This window comes from Polyodon spathula, chromosome 17 (assembly GCF_017654505.1).
Source record: "Polyodon spathula isolate WHYD16114869_AA chromosome 17, ASM1765450v1, whole genome shotgun sequence".
NCBI lineage: Eukaryota > Metazoa > Chordata > Actinopteri > Acipenseriformes > Polyodontidae > Polyodon > Polyodon spathula.
In genome coordinates, this window is record NC_054550.1 from 34,620,302 (window position 1) to 34,644,707 (window position 24,406).

General features: G+C 38.9%; 1 protein-coding gene across 1 annotated transcript; it reads left to right on the forward strand.

Annotated features, from left to right (window-relative positions):
- The first annotated feature begins 86 nt into the window (after positions 1–86).
- Positions 87–15,778, forward strand: LOC121329988 (protein lin-52 homolog). Its single transcript, XM_041276169.1, has 6 exons — positions 87–256; positions 600–674; positions 1,259–1,296; positions 1,547–1,613; positions 2,316–2,399; positions 14,815–15,778. The coding sequence occupies exons 1-6, from the start codon at positions 238–240 to the stop codon at positions 14,868–14,870; spliced, it is 339 nt and encodes a 112-aa protein (XP_041132103.1). The 5' UTR covers positions 87–237; the 3' UTR covers positions 14,871–15,778.
- The last annotated feature ends 8,628 nt before the right edge of the window (positions 15,779–24,406 follow it).

Here is a 24,406-nt window from a genome sequence, read left to right on the forward strand (position 1 = left end):
GTTCTGATAGGATCGTTTATTTTTGGTTTTTGATTGGTTACTCTCAAAATCAATCTTGAACTTTACCGAGTCCTTATGATTTATTGATTGACCTCTGTTTTTACAAAAAGACGATTCTGGTTTTCCCGGGTCATTAAAATGTTGTAAATGAAATTAATGAAATACTAGAGCTCTTGTAATATGCGTTTTTCTCCTTGACAACAGGAAGTCCGTTAATCACGTGGTTTTGTTGCTAAGATGGCTTCTCTCAGTGGAGGTAAATTCTAATTTCGGAGTTGACAGTGTTTTGGTTTTTTTAACGCTTTTGCAGTTACGCAACTAACCAAAGCCAAAGTCGTTTATTGTAGATATGTCTAATGTAAAGGAATATCACGTTACGGTAATAAAGTACAATGTGGTAATATGCGAAATTGAAGCAGTTGCCAGAATGTTTATGCCGGTAATCAGTGGAATTCGGGAATTCAGACTTGCCTGTATTTTGTATTGAATAATCGTTTGTGACAAATAGTTTGTGGATCCCACCAGTTTGGATGGCAATAACAAATATATTACGTTACTGTAAAACATTCTCATGAAGTGTGGTTGTTTTATTTTCCCAGATGAAGATTTTGAAACTTCTCTGCTGAGTTTTGAAAAGTTAGATCGTGCATCTCCAGATCTGTGGCCAGAACAATGTAAGTATTCTGTTTGTCTTTTTTTTTTTTAATGTTATGTTTAAATAAACAAACATGCAGTACATAGACATGTTAATTTTAAAACGACTTTCCAAATCTGTTTAATACATTGTTGAAGTAATGACGCAAACAGAAATGAATAGCCCAACAATAAGTCACTCAAAGACATGGGAATGTTGTTTACATTCCAGTAAGGAAATCGGTGTTTCCAGTGCTCTTAAGTACTTTGTTTTTCCAATAGATGACACCCTCTAACCGTTGCTTAAAACTCAAAAGGTGTCTCATAAATAATAATCACCAAATTGCAGCAAATAAATATATCAGATTTTTCTTTTTTTTCCCATCAAGAAATCTGAGTGCAGAGTTCTGTGCTGTTTGTAAATATAATAATATAATGATGCCTTGCTTACGAACTATTTGAGTCCGATTTGCGTACGTAGTAATGTGTTACATAAAGCATTACGTGGACTACTCATCTGACACAAGAACAATGCAATTAGCTATGACAACAGTCAGCCAACACTGGCGCATCATTTCTGAACAGAGATTAGTTTTCAGTTACATGTTGTTTTAATTTATTACAGTGCCCGGAGTAGCAGAATTCGCAGCCTCTTTTAAAAGTGTAAGTATCACTTTTTCATTAGTTTTATTGGTTTCTCTTACCCAAACTAAAATATGTACGTTTTGATTACTTTCAGCATTGCAGTTGTCTGCAATTTAAAAACACAAAACATTGCCTTGTATCTCTACTGGCTAGTTTTCCTTTGATTTAACGTTTTTTTATATATTTAAAAGAAAGAGGATCATACATTACTAATTGTATTGTATTACACATTCTGCTTGATAAACCCTGATTCTACTTTGTCTGTTAGCCCATTACCAGTTCCCCTCCCAAGTGGATGGCAGAACTGGAGAACGATGACATTGAAATGTTAAAAGGTATAATGTTATGTCTTTTTTATTTTTTTGTCCATAGTTCTTTCTAGCATTTAACATCAACACAACATTTATTCATTTTGCCTTCATTTTTTACTTCAGAGGAAGTCCAGCACGTGTACGAATGAAGTATATTGAGATCCAACACTTCTCTGTGGCTAATAGTGTAAGCTATTTTTGCCCTGGGATAAAAAAAATAAAATAAATACGTTTGCAGTGGCTTTTCAACCCAACACACTAGAGCATTTGTGTATTGACCTGGTGTGTAACAGTGCAATGAGATTTAGAAAGTAGAGTCGATTAGAGTAATGACTGGACAGGGTCAAACAACCAGCCACCTTGGGACCTTCTATTGTATTGTTTATTTATATTATATTTTATCTTGCATGGTTTCTGGCACCTTTGGAAAGATGTTCAAATTATAGTGTTGTCTGAAAACAGCATTTATTATTAAGTATTGTGTCCATGTGGTATAACAGTTTGATCAAAAAATGCTCAGATATCCTTGTATTTTGGTATTTCTAGGTTCTTCATATAAAAAAAAAAAAAACCACATTACTATCGTTTCACAGTCTGTCCTGGTACTGTGTGGACCTATCTCAACCACTGGATGTATTGAGCGCAGATATTCTCATTTCTCTCTGTTTATTGTGAAATGGCATGATCCACATGGAGGGGCTTACTCATTCAGTGGTCTGTTTGCAGAATTGGGGAGTCTGACAACTGCAAATCTGATGGAGAAGGTGAAAGGACTCCAGAATCTGGCTTATCAGCTTGGGCTGGAAGAGTGTAAGTGTCCTTTTTAAACTCCCGTTTTATCTTGTATCGAGCCCCTAATGGTCCTGATTTGTTCATTTCAAACGGTTGTTCACTGAGGCCAGATAATCTATCCTACATCATCCTACCTTATGGTGACAGAGCTTTCTGCTATTGTTTGCCATCATGGATGTAAGCAGGGTTAAAGTGTGGTGTTGTAAACCTGCATGCACGTCTCAATGCTGTTCCTGTGTATTGTAAACCTGCATGCTCATCTCAGTGCTGTTGCTGTGTATTGTAAACCTGCATGCACGTCTCAATGCTGTTCCTGTGTATTGTAAACCTGCATGCACGTCTCAATGCTGTTCCTGTGTATTGTAAACCTGCATGCACGTCTCAATGCTGTTCCTGTGTATTGTAAACCTGCATGCACGTCTCAATGCTGTTCCTGTGTATTGTAAACCTGCGTGCACGTCTCAATGCTGTTCCTGTGTATTGTAAACCTGCGTGCTCATCTCAGTGCTGTTGCTGTGTATTGTAAACCTGCATGCACATCTCAATGCTGTGCTTGTGTGTTGTAAACCTGCATGCACATCTCAATGCTGTTCCTGTGTATTGTAAACCTGCATGCACATCTCAATGCTGTTCCTGTGTATTGTAAACCTGCATGCACGTCTCAATGCTGTTCCTGTGTATTGTAAACCTGCATGCACGTCTCAATGCTGTTCCTGTGTATTGTAAACCTGCATGCACGTCTCAATGCTGTTCCTGTGTATTGTAAACCTGCATGCACGTCTCAATGCTGTTCCTGTGTATTGTAAACCTGCATGCACGTCTCAATGCTGTTCCTGTGTATTGTAAACCTGCATGCACGTCTCAATGCTGTTCCTGTGTATTGTAAACCTGCATGCACGTCTCAATGCTGTTCCTGTGTATTGTAAACCTGCATGCACGTCTCAATGCTGTTCCTGTGTATTGTAAACCTGCATGCACGTCTCAATGCTGTTCCTGTGTATTGTAAACCTGCATGCACATCTCTGGGGTGCTTGTACTTGAAAGGATGCTGGAACTCATTGTTGTTTGTTTGTCTGTTTTGTTTGTTTGTGTTTATTGTATCCTGTTCTGGCACCTGCCCCTACATAGTAAATCTTGTCAAGTCTTTCAATGCAGTGGCTTTTAACAATGTTTTCTTGTGACAGGTTCTTTCTGGTGTCGTCCTACAGTAGTTCAGTAGTAAAGATATTCTTTTGCTCACCACTGGGTGGTGGTGTCAGCTTTTCCTGCTCAATCAGCTGTGTTCATTATTCAGAGCTCTGCTTGCAATGTGTTGCTTTTGTATGCTTTCACAGCAGCCTGAGCCAGATGGGAGAGTGCCCTACTTTTCAAATAGCAGCCTCAATATATGAATGCATTCAGTAAAGAAACAGTAGAAACAGGTTCTCAACATTATCACTCCATATAATTTTTAATATCGGTACTATGTTTGTCACATACTAATCGTTTCGATTTATGCATACTGATGTCATAAAGCAGCTCAATATATATATATATATATATATAATATATATATATATATATATATATATATATATATATATATATATATATATATATATTATTAATGTGTGGTGTGTGTGTGTGTGTGTGTGTATGTGTGATGTGTGTACATATGTGCAGATAATTCAAAAACAGTGAACAGCTATATACCCAAGAAGAATCTGAATCAAACAGGATTCAGAAGGCTGTAAATATATGATGTACTCTATATAAAGGTACTGTAGATTTAACTAAGCTTATTTATTTTACTGCTTAATATATGTAAATGTAAACTGAGCTGCTATAACAATGTAACAAACATTAGTGATCACTGTAAAAGTCTTTTTACATCTCATTTCTATTGTGATTTGCACTGTGGACCTTGCCTCTCAAAGCGATGTGCGGTATATTAAAATTATGCTATATTTGTATCTCACAAACGAAGTAGGCTGAGAACCTATGATGCAAATTAGATACATTGCAGAGTTCGATAGAAACTTTTTTTGTGCTGATGAACAGACAGACATCCTAACCCCCTTTGAAAGAATAACTTTACTGAAACCTTGTACTTGAATGCCAAAGGAGAGACAGGACCGCTGCAGATTGTAAAATTCCATCAAGATGGGATGATTTTGTAGGAGTTGTTCAAGGAAGGATTGTGCCAAGCAGGATTTGTCAGGAGTTGTTTTTAGTGGCGAGATTGGAAATAAATGATTGTTTTATAGACCTTTAAAGCATTCCAGGGTATTGCTGAATCCTTTGTGCCATTTAGTTTTAGAATGGGAATGGCGTGTTTATATCCTTGTCCGTTTTTCAGGGAACACAAAAAAAGATACAATAGCAAAAATACAATGTCTGAAAGGACTGTGTTTTAAATAAGGCTTCCATTTCGATGTACTGTATTAGTTTGTTGGTACAGTGCTATTTTCAACAGTAGTAGTATTTTTAATTCAGAACGATATAATTCTGAAAATATCACTTGCCAAAACTAAAGAGACAACACGTTAACTGTAATACAGAACATGCTTTTAAATCCGGTACCTATTGTAACAGTATGTAAAATTTCCCATTAACGGCCGAACCACAAAATAACATCTAAGCGTTATCCATGCACAGAACTGCGTAAAACATAAAAGGCAATGCAATTTAGCAAAACCAAAAGAAAGATGGTAAAAAGAAAGTTTCCAGAATTAAAACAATATCCCAAGTCAGTATTCAAAATTGCAGAATATTGTGCTCGATAAGGCCCTAATGTCACAGTTCACTTGCAAATGAAAATACACAAAAGCAACAAAAGATCCCTCACAGTATCTCAAACTATTTAATGATTAACTGTTACATGACCCTAGCTCGTCTCGTTTGCTTTGTTTTGGCTGCATTTTCGTCAGGTGAAACTGGAGGAAGCGCTGTGAAACTGCACAATATAAGACAGACTGGTTTGGCATTAGAGAGAATAAAATCTGACTATACTAGACACAGGAGGAAAGTGCTTTATTTTATTTTTTTTTTAAACCTAGCATGTTTAGCGACACAACAGAGACATCTAATGTCATATGGCAGGCTGTATTTCTAATTAACCGGATTAGCATCTCGCATCCAATTAACCTAAACGTAATCTTCCCCACTCATTGGTATTCTGTAACCTATTTTGCACCCCTTATGAAATCCAGGTTTGTCTCACAGCCTCCCACAAGACTGTGATGTCATTGTACTAGGTCTACTGAAGATATCACCACGCACAGTCATGATGTCATTGTACCAGTGTACTGAAGACATCACCATGCACTGTGATGATGTCATTGTACCAGTGTACTGAAGACATCACCACGCACAGTCATGATGTCATTGTACCAGTGTACTGAAGACATCACCACGCACAGTCATGATGTCATTGTACCAGTGTACTGAAGACATCACCACGCACAGTCATGATGTCATTGTACCAGTGTACTGAAGACATCACCACGCACAGTCATGATGTCCTTGTACCAGTGTACTGAAGACATCACCACGCACAGTCATGATGTCATTGTACCAGTGTACTGAAGACATCACCACGCACAGTCATGATGTCATTGTACCAGTGTACTGAAGACATCACCACGCACTGTCATGATGTCATTGTACCAGTGTACTGAAGACATCACCACGCACAGTCATGATGATCTGCTGGCCTGATAATAATAATTCCGTAGCAGACACAATTGTGTCTGGTAGATTGTTTGTTGTTTATTTAAGTGTAGTGGATAAGTTGTACGAAGGAGTCAGAACTTTTAAAACTGATAAGAGGTGGCTCTGCTGATCACCCTGAAATGCAGTATGTTCCTACATATTGAATAACAATATTGTGTTCAGTTTGGATTAACCCCATCCTTTTCGGTAGTGAGAAATCACCAACGGGTATTATACAGTATAAACACCAGCAGCTAGACGAAGAGGATTAAAATATACATTTTTGTCACAAGATTACTGTGCAAGATTATGTATGTGCAGCAGTAATTTGCTTCTCTATTAGCTGAGCAAAATATTCTTGAAATCTGGCAGAAATAGTAGCAAGATGGATGCCTTTTGTAGTGCTTCCATTGCTAAACTAGTTATTTAGTACATTGAAGGAGGTTATGTTTTTATAAGGAATGCTAAAAGGGGAACTTGGGGAGTAGGTGGCACTACAGATGGGCTTTCGTTCAGAAGGAAATTAAACCACTGGTGTCTGATGCACACAGTTACAGTTTTAATATTGACCTGTAGAACACAGAGGTGTCAAAAGATACTGCCCATGAAATGTAGATTTATTGACCTGCCTTAAGTACCACACACACACACATCATACTTGGAGACAATTCAAAGACTTGACAGCAGATAATGTGTTAACTGTGTTCATCAAAGCAGTTGTTTCCTCTCAGCTTTGGGATATAATAATCCGGACCAAAAATGTTGCTGTTCGGGTCATTGTAATTCAAATTAGACCAATGTCATGAGGAGATGTCTGTCAATGTCTTGTTTTATTATGAAGTAGAAAGAAATGTCATTACTAAACTTGTATGCCAAATGATGCTGATGTTCTTACGATCTTGACCAGGTTATTTTAAATGGTTTCATGTCAAATTTATAATTAGGTCTTCAACTGGAATACTGTATTTTTTAAGTGTCTTTTTAAGGTAGGTTTCCGAGCGCTGTAGTTTAATCTGCTGCTTGTTCTGTGTCTCTGCAAACCCTGTAAATCTTGGACACTTTTTCATTATGGCTTCCTTTTTTACAACCTTTAAATTAGACAGGAAAGCGGAGCTGGGTGGAGTTGAGATTTATTATCCAGATAAACGCGGGGCTTATTAAAACAGTTCTCCAAGTCACTAATGACTTGGTGCACCAATCATTTATAAAACTTGCTGGGGTGTAGTTAAATGACTGTGCAGCCTTGCAATGTGGAAAGGGGCCTGTACTATTTCATGGAGTCCTGGATGAGGCAGTGGGCATGTTTCTGTTGGCGCTAGGTTCTGCATTTCTATTGCTGCCCTTCTTAGGCGATTGTCTCCATGTTTTACTGTGACACACGCATGCTTTGAACAGTACAAAAATAAAACCTTTTTTTTTCTTTCTCCATCAATAGTGAAGGGTGTATTAAGATCTGTCTCTGAAACACGACAAAATACATTTCTTTGTGCGTTCTAACTGAATAGCAATTTTAACACAATAAGTAATTACAACACTATAGGCTTATATACGTGTGATATTACGTGTGATATTGTGTCTGGACTAGCTGGTGTGTATTGTAGATGTGGGCATGCATGTTGATGTAGATGTATGGGTTCTGTTGAACCATCTCTCCAAATCCACCATTTTATTCAAGATAATTAGTGAAAGATGACATGTTCAAGTTCACACTGGAGTGTCATGAGAGCCCAGTCTCCTGGGGAGCCCCACAGCTGCCTCTGTTTCTAGAAATGATATCCATCTCTTAATTCCCAGTGGGTTAGGCTCCTTGAAAGGGAGCACGTGGCAGTCCCAGCTGCTCGCTTTTTGCCTAATGAATAGATTTACCACAGAACACTAAGTATTGTCATCAGAGCCTGCTTCCCAGGGGGTACGAAACAAGACTGATAACTAATGTTATTGATGGTAATTGAATTGAGATCGTTCCTTTGGGAAGACCCTGGTGCTGTGGGGCTTTGGTTCTTTAAACACTTGTTGGTGTTTGTTAACTGTTTCCTTCAGGATGCTTTTGTTCCTGCTGCTTTTTTTAATAGTTGCCTCTTATCGCTCGCTTTTAAATGTGCCTGCGCTGGGATCCAGGCAAGAGAGTTGGAGTAGTGCAGGTGCGAGCTGGTCGGTTGAAAGGCTCCAGGCTCACCTTTCCTTCAGAGCTGGTCAGCTTCCATCGGGAACATCAGCTCTCACCTGGACAATTACATGATGCCGTCCTTTCATTTTCCAGGTGATTTTAATTCTATGATTCTGAAGATAGCTGTGGATTTGTACCCCAGTCTACAGCAGCCCCCTCACAAGTCAGTCCATTGCAAAGATTTTATCCATTTGTCACATTTTTGTTTGTTGAAAGGATAAACAACCAGTTTGAATGAGATTCTCAGTTAAATTCATTTTTTTAGCAGCATAAACAATTTAATGTTGATTCCGAGCCTCAGTATTTCTTGCCACCAACTGCACCACATACTGTGACGAGAGCGTGGCCTAAGCTGTGCTTTGTACCCGTAGACAACTCTGAAGGGCAAATGTGACGATTCTTAATGGCATACCATTTTCTGAGACCATTTCAAGAGATTTGGAGCAGATCAGTTTTTGCCTTATTAAAAGAACTGTATTACTGAATATGATTGCATTTCTGCCCTGTCCTGGGAATCTCTTATCTATCCATCAGTGTGCCTCTAAGACAGAGTAACGGTTATGAAGTGGTGCCGCTGACAGGTTCAAAATGAAGTACACGCTGCGTTTGAGATAAATAGGTGACACTAGAACTCTTCTGCTCAAAACGGCCGTCAGAATGACAGCATCAGAACGTTGGAAGTTCTGCCAAAACAAACTTCCCATCTCATTTTTTGGGTAGCGTTATGTGATCTGCTTTTAAAAACACTCACCTCTCTGCCTGCATGTTCAGGAGAAGATTTTTTTTCTCATCTTCTTCATTACTGTGAAACCTTTTCGGAAGTTCCTTCTGTTTTTTAATAGCAGTACAATATTTCATGTTAGATTTCGATAATGTCAAGTTTTTGTCAGTGTTTTGTTAGGTATATGGAAAACTACAAAGTGGTGTGTAATTCAGAATGGTAACGTAACATTATTCAGCAGGTTCATTCGACTTTATGAAGCAAAATTAGTTAATTTTACAGGGTGATGCAATTGGCCATAACTGTACAGCTACCTTTGTGCCTATTCTGTGTGTTAAAACAGTTCAAGTAAAATATTGCCCATAAGGGTTTAGAATCTGACTACAGACGGATTATATTGAACTCAATAAAATTAACAGTGTGCCATCCACAGTCTTCAGGGAATGGAATTTTAATTCAAAACAAACAGAAACCTCATTAGTCATTAATCCCTCCTGGAGTCTAGCAGCAAGGCTAGTGCAGTACACACAGAGAAAGTTTAGCACACTGCACCTTCTGTTTTGTCTGTTCCATCTTGAGCAGATTCAAAATGACACGTCATTTACATAAATAAATAAAGAATTCATAGGGATTTTTGTTTTTTTTTCCAGCTAATCACGGCAGCAAAGAAAACCTTTCTGGGTATATTAATGAATGAATTGCGACTGGTTTCCTATTAATAGGGACACCTCAGGAATTGGGCCCTGTGTGTGGGGCTTGGGAGGAAGGGGAGATGGGCATGGATATAAGGAGGAGCCAGGGCCCCCCTGAGAAATCATGCCTCGTGTCCGCATCTTAAATATGCCTGTGCAGTATCAATAAGTGGGTAATTGAATTTTGAACACAAACATGAGCATCGGGTCGGGGGGGGGGGGGGGGGGGGGGGGGGGATTCGTCATCTCCTCTTTGCTCTCCGAAACTCCAGGGAATCCTGGCAGCGAGGATGGATGTTAAATCCATTAAATAAAGATTACACTCTGTAATGGCTCAGTGTGGCAGTTTAAGAGGAGCAAAGGGGGTAGGATTAGAGTCTGTTTGTGGCTTAATGAAACTGTATCAGGGCAAAGTGGAGGAAAAAGGACACTAGTTAACCTAGGTGGTCATCTGACTTAGGAGCCAAGAGGATTTAATTAATTCCACTCCTGTTACTTCTGGCCAAACAGCCAGTTGATTGTGATAACCTGCTCAGGCTTGATTGCCAGACCCAGTGTGGCTTTAGGGATGTATGGGTATTATTTTTATTCCTGTTGTAATCATTAAGGGCAAAAGAGATGCAATAAGTGCCTTGTGTTATTTGGAGACTCGGTCAATGGCCGCTACCATTTTAAATTGATTGCTGTCTCCAACGCACTGCATCATCAAGAGCTGTCATGCTCCCATTTCTACAGGGAGATTATTGAAAAGCAGCCTTTAAATTGAAGTCATAATCACAACAGAGCAATCCCTTAAGCACAGCAGTTCTTTTTAGCCAGCCTGAAGCACAGGTATTGCTCACCAGCTGATGCTGTACACTGTTGGCATGATGTTTACTACCCTAAAGGATACATGGCTAGCAGCGTTGAGTTACAAAGTTTGAAATCAGGAAAAGGTGTGCCAGTTGAAAATGAATTGGGTCATTCATTCAGTGTAAATAGCAACCTTAACAAGCTACTGATTAAGAATTTGTAATTGGAGATTTGTTTAGTTGATTAGAAAGGTCTCTTTCCATCGGTATTGATCATGAGAATGGGCGTGTACTTGGCACGTGTGTGTGTGGCGGGCGGGCGGGGCGGGTGATGGAGAAGAAGACCGCAGGGTATCCTGTATACCTTCTTATCACAGTTTTCAATCTGACTTCACAATGCAAATCATTTTACTTTCAAGCAAGGAGTAAACTTAGGATGAACTGAAAAGGAATGAATGGTCGGAGCAGAAGGGCAATCGCTGGAAGTCTTCTGGGAGAAAGCAGGCTTGGGCCCCACTTCTTCAGCAAGAACAGCTGCAAAAAAAAAAAAAAAAAAGACAATTCTCTAAAGAAGCATGGGAGTTATTTAATAAACGTTGATGAATATGAGCTAGACAGATCTTGGTTTATGAATTAGTTTAGGTTGGGTGTTGATAGCTCTGATCTTGGTTTAAGAATTAGTTTAGGATGGGTGTTGATGGCTCAATACTGTAGGTTGACGATTGCCTCGGGGCCAGCAGGTTCTGTTTAGATTCTGATGAAAGCATTATCTGCCAGTGCTCAAGTTACTCAGGTTAATTTGAGCAAAAATTTCCATTCACATAGAGAATTCATCAGTTTGGGAAATCCATAAATCAGGGTTCTCTGTTAAGAGAGCGTTCCTGAAAACGTCTACGGATCTGAATTGCTGGTATTCAATCTTAAAGGACTGTTAAACACAGGCAAGGAAGCTAAATCGCTGAATTATATTAAAGCATTAAAAAAAAACATGGTGAACAAGGGTAAAAAAAAGCAAACGCACAGTACGGGAGGAGCACTGTACACCGCAAAACTAAGGTGCAAATTTACCATTGTAAACTACGAGGCAAGTGCCCTGTTAGTGAATGCTAAGCAAGCCTGAAGAAATCATCAGAAAGATCAAGCCCTGCGTCCCCCACCCCCACCTCATCATAATGAGCACTTTCAAAAGCAAATCAAGTTGGAAAAGATCTCTCCTCCTGTAATTTCTTCTAATATGAAAACGATATCACCGCGGCAGTAATTGCGGGTCATCCTAATTTATTTCATAGCTCTTGATTTCTGATGGTTTTATTCCTTTTAAGGAAAGGCTTCAGTGTTGGGCGCTGTGATTATTTTGTTAAACGTTATTCGAATAGACAGCACTGAGAGAAATTAATCAATCTGAATCCAATTAGCATCATGTTTAACCTGATGATGGACACCTCAAGGTGAAACAGCCACAGAGCGTTTCCTTCATTATTATTCAGAGCAGCTCGTCTCATCTAAATTACAATCCAGTGGGCTTTTTCATTAGCTTCAGAGGAGTAGACGGGTAACCCTTTCACAGACCTGCGTTCAGGAACACTGATTTACCGACAAAGTTTCTAACTTAACGACAAAGTTTTGGGTAATATCAGCGGAAGTGGTTTTAATTATCTTTCACTGTAAAAAAAATCACAAATTAACCTTTTTTTCTTTTATAAACCATTGACTATTTTACCTGTCATATCAATATCACATAGTTTGGTGGTGTGATCAAGCGATCTGTATCTCTACTAACTAATGTATAAAACTAGCAGGGAGCTAACCAGCAATGTTAGTGTTTGCTCTGTAATGGATATTAAAATAAGTGACAGATATGTCGAGGCATAACATTCTGCCAAAATAGTACAGATTCTAAAGACTTGATCTATAAACAGTACTTGCATGCTTACACATCCAGGACAGGAGCTGGACTGTGCTACTTAACAGTGCAGGAGCTGGACTGTGCTACTTAACAGTACACTGTCTAATATAAATTTCAACCTTCAAGATCTACTAACCATTCAGAACAGCTGACTGTCAGTCATATTTACTCTGTGTGTTAGGGGGCTGAAAACCAGCAGCCTCAAAAATCGCTGTACCTAATGTGCACTTTAGTAATTAAGCCACAGTTTGGCTACGCACGCACGCACACACGCACACACGCACAGCCCAGCCACCACCAGGCAGGTCGACGTGTGCTCTGTCAATTTGGTATGAGTGTGCTGTGTGTGATGTTGTTTTGTAAGTCAAAAATGAACAGATGTTTGTATAAATGCCCACCCTTTCTGATGTCTTCCAAATGAAATATGCAGTTTGCATTGCTAAACATTTTTAATGGAGAGGAGGGGATATTAATTTTACCATCAAGCCATGTTAAACTCTAACAAGTAGTGAATTTGAATATGTATGGACCCAGTAACTACAATTCATTACTGGTGAATAATCAGTTAATTCCCCAAATATTAATAATTCATCTGCGGTATGTAATTCCAAAGGGAAACAATTCAATAAATGAACTAGTGTGGTTCAATATGGAATAAATATTTCACTCCATGCTGAGTATTAATTATAGTTGCTGTGAAAGTTCTATTCTGAATGCCAAAAAGAAAATGCATCCGCTTAGTGCACTTAGAACATCCTTGGTGTTTGTGTATATGTATATATATATATATATATATATATATATATATATATATATATATTTTATATTTATACCTATACAGTATATACCGTTTTTAATGTATGTATTTGAATGGCACAGAGCAATGCATAAAGCCCTGTCATTATGTTAAAATGATTTAGTTGAAACAACAATTTTTTACTACACAATTTAAACCAGAACAACCAAAATTATTATTCGGTCAGTACTGCCATTTGTTACTGTTCAGTTTCCTAGGTAAAATAATAATAATAATAATAATAATAATAATAATAATAATAATAATAATAATAATAATAATGGGCTTGAGGTATTTTTTAATATGTTGAGTGTTAAACATGTGTTTGATTGGTGCAAGTACTACAGGACTTGGTTTTTAATAATGTTGCAATGTTGCTTTTTGATTTGCATTTAAACCGTGGAGCCCCTTAGCTAAACTTCACTGCTGTAACACTGCTCTCACACCTCTGAATCTCAACTTCAAATGGCAAGTCCATTAAATGATTGACCTTTGTAGAGTCTGTTCCTGACGTGTATATTCTGCATATCCAGCATATCCCCTTCAGTTGCAGCGTGCATGATTGTACCATGTTAGCTTTCCTGCCTATGGATCTATTTTGTAATGTTTTCTTCAAAGTGTTGGCAGAGAAACTTCTCAAACACCATATAGTTAACACAAACTGTTTTAAAATTTCTAAAAATGTAATTAAAAAAAATCGTGACCAACGAGGATATAATAATATTTAATAATTGTAAAATTGAAACTAGCTCTGTACCACCATATTTACTTTGTTTTTTTTTTTTTTTTTTTTTGTACATGTAATATTGTATATCTCACAACTGTGTAATTGAACAGTGACGCAAGCTGTATACAGGGGAAAAAATTACTTAGACACGAAAATCAAATAAGTCACACAGCTAAAACTTCTAAGAGCCTGATCCTGGCGAATCGCTCACAGCCTAGGTGAACTAATCCTTCTGAGCTCCAGATTACATTCATTAATGTGTATTTTTGCATGTGGTTGTATAATTATCGTTTTTAATCTCTCTTCTCTAAAAGGGTATCCAGTTTACATTTGCCTGAGCTTTTATTTATGTAGCAAATTGCTTGTGGAAAATCAGCAGTTGATACATGCAGTAATACCAAGACAGTAACTGCTGTGCAGACATCCTATAGCACAGGACCTCCGTGCAGACACCTTCTCTCCAGCAAGCTTTTATTTTCCCATGCTTGCATAGGGATAAGGGGTTTCTGGTAACAAATATCAATGCTCAGGACCTGTTTCAAGCAAATCTTTAACACGGCAATGAGTTCTCCCTCCCCAGGGTTGTGTATGGTGGAGGACTTAGCTGTTTATATGTAGTGTACATGCACACAAGCATGCTGTAGCATGAAGCCAGTAGGCTGAGTGTAGCGGTTTGGGTAGTCTTGTGATTGGGAGCAGGGGAAGAATACAAGACCCTAAAACCTGAAAGAATGAAATGTGTCAGCAGCAGGTTTGGAAGGTGATTTTCAGCTACTTTTTTTTTAAGATTACCAACAGGTTTTTATATATATAATATATATATATATACACACACACACATTTTTTGGGAGGTCTGTTTGCAGTGTTTAGAAATGTTTTTTTTTTTTTTTTTTTTTTCTCTCTTTTATAATTAGTTTCTTCTTATTTTTTTCTGTATTAGCCAGAGAAATGACCAGAGGGAAATTCCTCAACATCCTGGAGAAACCCAAGAAATAATCAGTGTGAAGGAAGAAGGTTAACTCTTTAAAGCACAAGGGGGACATGTGTTTTCTTATTTTTGCAGTGAGGCGCACAAAATGAGGTTTCAAATGCACCGTCGGGCTGGATCTGGTCATCCAAATTGTCAGGTTTCCTCATGAGTCAGTCTCGGATTCTTTTTCATAAGAAACCATTTGAGCAACCGCTCAATTCCTTGTGTACCTTAAGGGGTTAAACAATCCCGAAATAGAGAGACAGCGGCTCATCAGGGTTAAACAACATGTTAGAAACCTAAATCCAAGTTTGTGGGGAAACAATGGGTGAGGGGGGAGTGAGCACATAAGACCCTGTTGCATACTGTAGGGACACACTGGGTTATTTGTTATTATTTTTGTTATTTTAATGCATGAGGAAACAAGTTTAACCCTAGCAGCCTGAAACTCTCTGCCTTAAGTATTTTGTCAGTAAAAATAGTTTGACTTTTTATTGAAGAGTTGCTTCATTGTGAATTAGGTTGTTCAGATGGAGTTAACCCAAGTGTTTGCACTAGGTTTATAGTCAGACCTTCTGAGCTTTTTATAGACTAGATTTAGTTTTAAAAAAATGAGTTTAACATTTCGGCCATCGTGCAGCATTTCAATCCCTGGAGTGAAGAAAGAAGGAGTCTTGAACAAATAGACGCCAAAATACTTTCCATCAGTCCTAGAGTCAGCTGACCATCATTCCAAGGGACTTTGTGCAGCATTTTTTGGTGATCCTGCCTCTGATCATTTACTGAACATTGAGCATTTTCATTTAATAATTTTGCAAGCTTGTATAACCAAGTCTTCTTTATTTAAAGGGAAACCATTTGGAACCTGTTAATTTTGTTGCACATTGGGTTTATATACATGTATGCAGTTAGATGTGTTATTGTTATTAATATTATAATTATTGTTTTTTTGTGTTCTCTTTAAATAAAATCTGTTTTAAGCTGTATGTATGCTTCAAATACATTCAGAAGATGATACAATGTGGTTCTGGCGTATGTCTGTTCGTTTGTTTGGTTCTTTTTTAAGTGTGAACAGTCCTCAGTTTCCTATCAAGTGTACCTGTCAGCTCTCAGTGTTTCAGGGGGTATATGGGAATAACACACACACACACACATACCTACCAACTGCACATCTGGTAGACCATGTGCCCAGGCTTGTGGTAGCCATCCCATGTACAAAGGAACAGTGCTGCCCACAGGGAGGAATGCTATCTCTAGGATTCACATTTCAGGAGCTTGGCGGCTTTACAGGGGACCCGCTTTCAGCTGAGGCATGTGAGGACGATTCTTTTGGGTGGATTATCATAATATCATAAAACTGGCAAAGATACCCATTAACATCAATTTCACTTGGATGTGCCCCTGACTCCACAGAGAAGACTACAGCACTGGTAAGCCTTGCTTTGGAATCGGTTTAGTTTGGCTGGACTCCTGTGTGTTTCAATTCAGTCTCCTGTGTGCCAGCATGAAAACAGGCAAAACATACCAACAGAATCTGGGAGCACAGGTAAGGTAGACAGTTTGGCAAGTGGTGTCTTATTGAACAAGAACGTTCTAGCGTGAAACCGCTTGCTGTACCACAAATGATTAATTAGGGCAATAACTTCAAGCCCCCTCCATTTCACAGACATTCTGTATTAAACCGCTCCTTTTAGGTCTGGAAATGTAAGTAGCTCTGACATTGGGACGGGTTCTTTGTACGGGACGTTTGTTCTCTTAATGAGAATTGGAAGCTGAGGTCTTGCACAAAGCATTGCGTAAAAATAATATTGTGCATTGTTGTCCCTTGTAACAAGGGTTGACATAATTACTAGGGCCATTTCTCTTCTAATTAGCACACTTCCATCGTGGACCGAGCTAGCAGTCAGAAAAAAAGGGAACCGGACAAGCATGCCGAATGGGAAACAAAAAGAGGCCCGTTCAGTGTAATTAGGCGAGACAGGGCCTCGGTCTGTTCTCAGCTGGAGATGCCGCTAGAACTTTGGTTATTTTGGCAAGTGGTTACTACACAAGTTACACATCTCCACAGGCAGCTAATAAGCCCCTAATTGTCTTTCTGATTCACACGACTCGGACCGCCACTGCAAACGGCCTCTGTTTTACCTCCTGAGCAGCTTCACCTGAAATTGTCTGCAGACCTGCAGACCTTCTCGTATGGTCTCCTTGTTGGTTTGGTGTTATTGTTACAGCCTCCTTGTTTGATAGAACCTTTAAAGTCATAGGGCATTGTGATGTTGAACCCACCTGTGGCTAACTCCTCCAAAAAAAAGAACTCCATAAATCTGAAATGAGTTGTGTACTGAATACTGGCTGCCTGTCCAGAATGTGTAGGTCAGTCCTGGACTGGTGGGAGCCATGTAGCCCAACAAATAGTGTACAATGTGCAGATGCAGCCAGTATTACAACAGCATAGAAAAAGTCATTTTATACAAAATGACATGGGGGATGGAGGAGGGGGGCTGTGGTGGAGTCACATTTAATATGAATTCTAAGTGGCATGTGTGAATAGTGTGTAATATGATCTCTTGGCAACTTTATAATTTCATATGCGTTTGCCGCCTATATCTAATCATGCTGAGTGGGTTCTTGTTGTCTATTGCACACAGATTGCCAGAGGGAGGACACTTCCAGCTGAATTTAAAGTGTGGTTGCCACTCCTTGGTTCTAATGGCAATGGAACGTGCATCACTGTGAAGCATCCTTAGGATACATTTTTAAAACAAAATGACAAGTCATGAGGAACTCGGAAGGGTAATGTTAAAGGTGTTTATTACTAGTTCCTTATTTTCCCGATGGGGGGGTCCCCTAAAACCAGCAGTCAGCAACAAATCTCCCTGACCTTTGGAGCTGCACCGCCGAGACAAACTTCCATGCGATGTGACCTCAAGCCTGTAATTAGCTGTCAATTACCACAAATGAATCAAGTCCTCACCTAATTAAGCAATGGCGACGGGTGGGTCAGAAGCGCTCCATTGTGGAACATCCGTGAGAAAAGTTGAGCTGGCAAACTCGCTTTGTGTCAGGGGTGCACCCCCCCTCCCCCGGCAGGGTTTGGTAACAGTTTATTTTTTCTCTTCTTTTTTAGAGACCTAGACAAAGTTCTTATGTGGATTTTATGCACTCTATATTCTATATTATATATGTATATATGTAGAGGTTGCCAAACTGTTTTTACTTTGTATTTTACCCATTTGTTTTTCTTTTTTTTATATATGGGCAGTTTAGGAAGCACAGATATGCAGTAGAAAAAGCAGATACTGTACAACCTCCATGCTGTATTAATGAAGGTTCTGTGATTGATTACAACAATTGGGGATCAAGGATAATACCACACCACCCTCGTGTGCACTTAGCCTGTATTGAATAAGTCTAATTGTTATTTATTATAATTTAAATATCTGTGAAGTTGTATTTGAAACATAATCCTATTGAATGGTTGTTCTATGAAGTGAAAGGTCTTTGAATGTATTAAATGACCTAGCTGGCTAATCATACAGAAAGCGGGACTGCAAGCATTACTGGATTTAAAATATAGAAACGATGATGTAACTGACTATGTCAGACTCAGAAGTCAGGACAGAAAAAAAGTGCCCACAATGTGACTCTCGGCCAACAAGTGATAACTACATCTCATATCTAAATTCACACAAGCACAGAGGCTCACACACTGTCACGGCAGTGCAGCAATGATAGCATCAACGAGGTTAAATGAGGTACAGGCTGCATTTTAAAGGGAATATGAAGGGGAAAAAAATCATAAAGCAAACACAAACTGTTCAGTGCTTTATAAAACGAATATTATCATTATAATATAATAATCCATAATTGTTAATGAATATAATGTGAATGAGGATTAATTCGTCCTTTATTACGGATTAATTACTACTTTGTTACATATTTTAGAACATTTGGTTTTTACCTGCAATTCCGATTTGTAATGGAATGCTATTGTTGGATGCATTTGGGTGCACACTCGGTTAGTTTTGAAGTGAATGCGTCTTTAACGCAATTTTAGAATAGGACTCGATAGCTGCGCCTTCATTAAATGTGTAGATCAGCTGTTCGTAAATAATCTGGACTGGAGGACTTTCCCCTAATAACTGCGATAGACAGCAGCCTGGAAACGATCAGCTGCATTAACGAGTCCCCAAATCCATGGTAGAAAAAAGCAAAACCACAAATAAACACATTTTGGCAACAGCTGTTTGTCTTTTAATCTGCAATCGTCAGACCTTCTGGCCTTTGATGGGACGCCCAATCTACACGGACGACTGAGCTAAATCTTTTCATAACCTACATCCTTATTGGTGTATCCTTCTCATGCATGTCAATCAAGTCTGCGCTCATTTTCATATGCAGATGAGTTTTAAGAAGCCTTTGGAGTGGGGCGCTGATATAAACAACACAACCGCCCCAGATAACAATAGGGCCTTCTGCAGAGCGGGGTTAAGCGCAGCGCCACAGAAACAAAACCTGCCAGACACTGACAGGACTGGAGCGAGATTCCAATTTCGTTTAAACCAGCCAGGCTACCTGTGTATAAATGGGCGTGTCCTGTCCGCCTGAAGTCCTTGTCATTATCACATCATGATGCATTGATTTCTTCATTACCCTTAATGAAATTTCCAGTGAACGACTTTCAATTAGTTTCAAATGGTGATACGGTAATTGCAACGTCTCTTGAACGTTGCCAGACGACCACTAGTAGTTGCATACAGCTACAAATGAACTAAAAACACTGGAAAGAACTGTAGATTCTTAAATGTGACGAGCCCCCTTGTCCAGACCGGATTATATGCTGTCCTGTTTTGCATGGCACAGCGGTGTGTACCGCTTCATATGAGCAGCCTGCAGAGAAAACATGTGGCATTTATATACACCGTCATTTCTTAAATTGAAGCCAGGTTTGGATTTGATGGCACCCGCGCAATGTATAAGTGATGATGTGCGGCAGAAATCCGAGTGGAACAGGTTTTATAGCAATGCATGTTGGGGGATTACATTTCCAAAACCTGTTAGGTTTATGTGGTGGTAGGGGTTCACGTGTGAAATGTCTACTCTGAGGGTTGCTGGAGTACAGCCATGATTACCAACCTCTTCCGATAAATCAATGTATCTATTTATTCAATACTGCACGGCAGCTTGTTCAAGGGTTTGTTATCTCCGTCTCCATCTAAGGCTTTTTCTTCATTTCCATAAATTATGTCAAAACAATTATCCGTCCAGATGTCCAAAGTGTGCCACGCATGATCTCTTCGTGAACGAAACGCCAGTATAATTTAATAATAGCTGATTAAGGATTACAACTCGTTATATATTAAAAAAAAATAAAACAAAAAAACCCCAAGAACGCAACCTTTCCCCCTCTATCCTGGCCAATCTTGTGTAATGATTTTGGGTCCCCTTTGCCTGGTATAGGGGCCGCCATCAGATGAGAAGCAAATCTATCAGCTGCAAAGCACCCAACAAATATATTTAAAGCTATTTAAAACATGTTTTAAATGTCTCAAATTGAATTGTAGATATATTTAATTGTGCAGTTTTGAAGATGTTTCAAACTAATTTGAAGATATCTGTAAATCAATTAGAGATGTCTAAAAATTAAAGAAAGACATAGGCTACAGTATCACTGGCATAATAACTTCCACGGGCCTTTAGAATAACTGCGTGGCATCACATAAACATGTTAGAACATGTTTTCTTCATTCATTACAAGCTTATATATTATACGTTTTATTGCGTTTCTAAAAATGTTGAGTATAAGGACCAGTTTTCATAAGAAACAACAACCTGATGAATAAAGTATGTTTTGAATCGCACACCTTTTGAAAAGGGACCTCAAATCTCTAGTCTTAATTAACATTTTTTTGTGAAGAAAAGCATTCCATGTTTCTGTTATAAAACAGATAAACAAACAACTTGGAATTGTCTAATAGACCTCAGATTACACAACTGAGCTGGTTCTAGTTTTGTAAAAATGAGGAGTTAATTAAGTACCGAGGGAAACGTGTCCAAAGTATTCAGCTAATTGCTCAACAGGTGTGATGCAAAATTTTGGAAAGAACCAGTGCCGGGAAGCCATCAGCGCGTTACGGTTACAGCAGCGTGTTCCTGTTACAGCAGCGCGTTACGGTTACAGCAGCGCGTTCCTGTTACAGCAGCGCGTTACGGTTACAGCAGCGCGTTCCTATTACAGCAGCGCGTTCCTGTTACAGCAGCGCGTTACGGTTACAGCAGCGCGTTACGGTTACAGCAGCGCGTTACGGTTACAGCAGCGCGTTCCTATTACAGCAGCGCGTTACGGTTACAGCAGCGCGTTCCGGTTACAGCAGCGCGTTACGGTTACAGCAGCGCGTTCCGGTTACAGCAGCGCGTTCCGGTTACAGCAGCGCGTTACGGTTACAGCAGCGTGTTCCTGTTACAGCAGCGCGTTACGGTTACAGCAGCGCGTTCCTATTACAGCAGCGCGTTCCTGTTACAGCAGCGCGTTACGGTTACAGCAGCGTGTTCCTGTTACAGCAGCGCGTTACGGTTACAGCAGCGCGTTCCTGTTACAGCAGCGCGTTACGGTTACAGCAGCGCGTTACGGTTACAGCAGCGTGTTCCTGTTACAGCAGCGCGTTACGGTTACAGCAGCGCGTTCCTGTTACAGCAGCGCGTTACGGTTACAGCAGCGCGTTCCTGTTACAGCAGCGCGTTACGGTTACAGCAGCGCGTTCCTATTACAGCAGCGCGTTCCTGTTACAGCAGCGCGTTCCTATTACAGCAGCGCGTTACGGTTACAGCAGCGCGTTCCTATTACAGCAGCGCGATCCTGTTACAGCCCTTATGTTCGCTTTGGTCGATTGGCCAGTCAGTGACGTTTACTAATCCCGACTGCGCATGAGACAGGGAAATACTATATCGATCTTACGGGCCCTAAAATGCTGAAAATTATTGTTGACCTATGCCGCTTTAATCTCCCTATGATGGGCCCTGGCAGAAATAGTGCAATATCTTCCTTTACACTAGTCCAGAAAAACAGCCATCCTTGCAGACTAGAAAATCTCTCCTTAAATATAAGATTTAAATTGTAATTATGTTTTTATTATTATTATTATTATTATTATTATTATTATTATTATTATTATTATTATTATTATTATTATTATTTATTCTCCGGCACAGTTTATCTACATTGTAATAGTCGAGCGAGAGACAGACAGATAGATTTTAAAAAAATCCCTATATTGCTCCCACCCAACCATAAATAATGTAAAGATAATTTGATATTCAAATCCAGCAAATTCCTGCTCCAAATTGCTCCAAATTAAGCAGATTTGCCACAAAACGAGACTCAGTTGATGAGGTTGGGATTAGTGCATGAAAAACCAAACAGGCAAGGCAGATAGGCAGATAGTGACTGGGTACGAGGTAGCTGCAGTACAAGTACAGGGCTTTAATTCGCATCGATTTTTACTTTCTGCTCATGTAATTTCATTACAGGTTCTGACCCGATCTGCCAATGAAATACTCTCCCCAGGCATGCTTTTTACCAAGAGTGGCAACGGGGTTATCAATCAGATCCGTTCAGAGCAGACCTTCTACAACATATCCATTCCAATATCTATTTCTATATAGATATATAGATAGATAGATAGATAGATAGATAGATAGATAGATAGATAGATAGATAGATAGACGTATTGATTATATTGTTGGCTTCTTATGTCAAAATTTGATAATTAATTTATTATACCGTACGCACAATTGATTATTTTAGTGTCAGTCACTATAATAAATATGCAGGTCACTCATAAATGCGCGTATATGCCACCGCTTTATTGTAATGAATATTTAACGTAATTCAAATGCTTTTTTTTTTTTTTTTTTTTTTTAATGAAATCAGACATTTAAACCAACAATCCAAGCCATGCCATTAAAATATTAAAACTAAGCATAGTCTTTTTTTTTCTTTATCCAAAATAAGCCACTTTTATACGAAATAAATAAATAAATAGATACCCCCCCCCCCCCCCCCCTCCCCCCCACAAGCTTTTTGAGAGAATAATTGCTTCAGATTTCACTAACGGATTGAAAACCGAAATGGAAAAAATCCATTAGCAACGAATACGAAAATGTGCAGGGGAAATGATGAATGAAGGGTGTTAGTAGAAAATGCGTTTTAAAGATCGAGCTTCTACAACACATTGTACCGTGTTTTTTTTTTTTTTTTAAACTATAAATAATGCAGGAGCTCATTACATTGTATTTGTTGTATTGTTATGTGTCTTTGTTTTGCATGTCCTTTAAGAAGTCGGGCAGTTAATTAAAGAGCTGTTACAGATTTCGCTTTGTTGTGTGTTGTGTGTTTTTACTGTTAAAATGTAAAATGCAAAGTTAGGTGTTCACGTGTTTTGTGAGTAATGCCCTTCACCAGCTCGTGTTGCCCGATATTCCACACAAGCTCTGTATGCAAGTCAGATTGTGTAAATGTTGTATTGTTCTGTCGCTTCTTATAATTCCCAGTGAGTGCAGAGTTACTGTGATGAATATGAACAGGTTGCTGTTGATGACATTATGAAAATCAATTGTATCTGTTGCACCAGTGGAATGCTTTGCTCTTGCAAACCATACCGATCGAAACAAGGAAACTTGCAAAAAGTAAAACCGAGTAACATCACTGCTGTCTTCAGACTCATTTTATTCTTGAATAGATCGATTGGAAGCATTTTACAAGCAGCCACGCAATGACACATACTGTAGCCCACTGCTGTTTTGTTTTTTTGTTTTTTTGTAAACGAACGAACTGGTCATGCAATGCTTAGCCAGCAAGCTAGCATTATCTCCGCAATATCGGGCAATTACAGACTTTGCGGCCGCTAATACAATTCATGTCATTGCTTTTTTTCTGATTGGAAAACCATATCTCTTATTAAAAAGTAAGCTTTTCGTTTTGTGTTTTCAAACGTCGGTGAGAGGTGGGTGAAATTAGCTCTCAGTACAGCTGATAGAAATCCACAATTTTCGCGCTGCCCTCTCTGTTTTGGAGGCACTTTGATTTGTGCTAATTATTAATTTGTGGTATACTTTGAGATCAACTATCCATTTATCTGGAACACGAAATTCAAAGACGTGGATCAGAACAAAACCTTATTCGCAATTTGCGCTCGGCTACATATATTTTACAATAACACATTACACTGTAATATAGGGTTTATTGCATATGAAATTGTTTCTGTATTTTTTAAGACTACTGTTGTCATTGTTCGATTGTTTTCTAATTTAGACTTTTAAACTAGTAAATATTGAATTGTTTGTTGTGTATACTGCACCCATGAATTTGTATGTTTTTGCTATTCTTTTAAATACTCTCTATTTTACCAGGAGCACGGGGCCTGTATATGAATAATATAGGGTTAAAATACTGTTTACATTAGCGCTGTCATGCTGTTCACCAGTTATGTTTCACTTTATATCGATAAATAGATCTTTCGCATTCGCGTCAACCTAATGGAAATCTGTAACACTGTAAAACGAGTTA

Bases quoted from the DNA above. Each gene is read 5' to 3' on its own strand.
- LOC121329988 (XM_041276169.1), top strand. The intron at 675-1,258 runs GTAAGTATTCTG...AATTTATTACAG, and splicing joins AGATCTGTGGCCAGAACAAT to TGCCCGGAGTAGCAGAATTC. The intron at 1,614-2,315 runs GTATAATGTTAT...GTCTGTTTGCAG, and splicing joins TGACATTGAAATGTTAAAAG to AATTGGGGAGTCTGACAACT.